Source organism: Ceratina calcarata, unplaced genomic scaffold (assembly GCF_001652005.2).
Source record: "Ceratina calcarata isolate Rehan_Ccalc_2016 unplaced genomic scaffold, ASM165200v1 scaffold7761, whole genome shotgun sequence".
NCBI lineage: Eukaryota > Metazoa > Arthropoda > Insecta > Hymenoptera > Apidae > Ceratina > Ceratina calcarata.
Genome location: NW_017179066.1, coordinates 1 through 638, shown reverse-complemented (window position 1 = coordinate 638; position 638 = coordinate 1). Strand labels below are relative to the sequence as shown.

Sequence of the window (638 nt, the reverse complement as noted above, 5' to 3'; positions counted from 1 at the left end):
GAAATACAGGAAATTCGTATATCTTTTCTCATTTCAGAAGAGAAAAATGAAATCCAGCGTATTTTTTACGTGTCTGATGTTAATCAGTTCCCTAACGTTAGCAATATCTCAAGGTTCGTACGCCTCTTATGATCTCTGAATAATTCATCAAATAAAAAGAATTGCAGAATGCATGACACCGACTCAAGTGGCAGGGACGTGTATCGAAATTGAAAAGTGCCAGCCTGTGCTACAATTGCTGCGAAGAGAAGGCAAAAAAGCAGTTGATTTCGTAAGGAAATTCATCTGCCATATGGAGGGCATGACTCACCCCGTTTGTTGCCCAGTCAAACCGGGAAAGACGATGAGACAAAACGTGTACGGACCTCTCTTTCCACCCCAGTGCGGTTACAGCTATGTCTCCCACCCGAAGATAGACGGTGGCACGAGAGCANACACCCAACAAAATTTGATCTCAGACGCATGGCCCTGGATGGCTGCACTGGGATATAAAGCAACTCCAACTTCCGAAGTGACATGGAATTGTAGTGGTTCTCTTATATCAGCCAGACACGTTTTAACCGCTTTTCATTGCCTGATCTACCTTAATCTGTACGTTATACGTCTCGGGGATTTAAACTTGGTGCGTGACGACGACG

General features: G+C 44.3%; 1 protein-coding gene across 1 annotated transcript; it reads left to right on the top strand.

Moving 5' to 3' along the window:
* Positions 1 to 45: 45 nt before the first annotated feature.
* LOC108630493 (venom serine protease Bi-VSP-like) lies at positions 46 to 634 on the top strand (the record flags this gene model as incomplete). The annotated part of the gene is made up of 2 exons (XM_018033823.2): positions 46 to 113; positions 168 to 634. Coding segments are annotated over exons 1-2 (534 nt in total), but the record flags the coding sequence as incomplete, so codon positions are not given.
* Between the last annotated feature and the right edge of the window lie 4 nt (positions 635 to 638).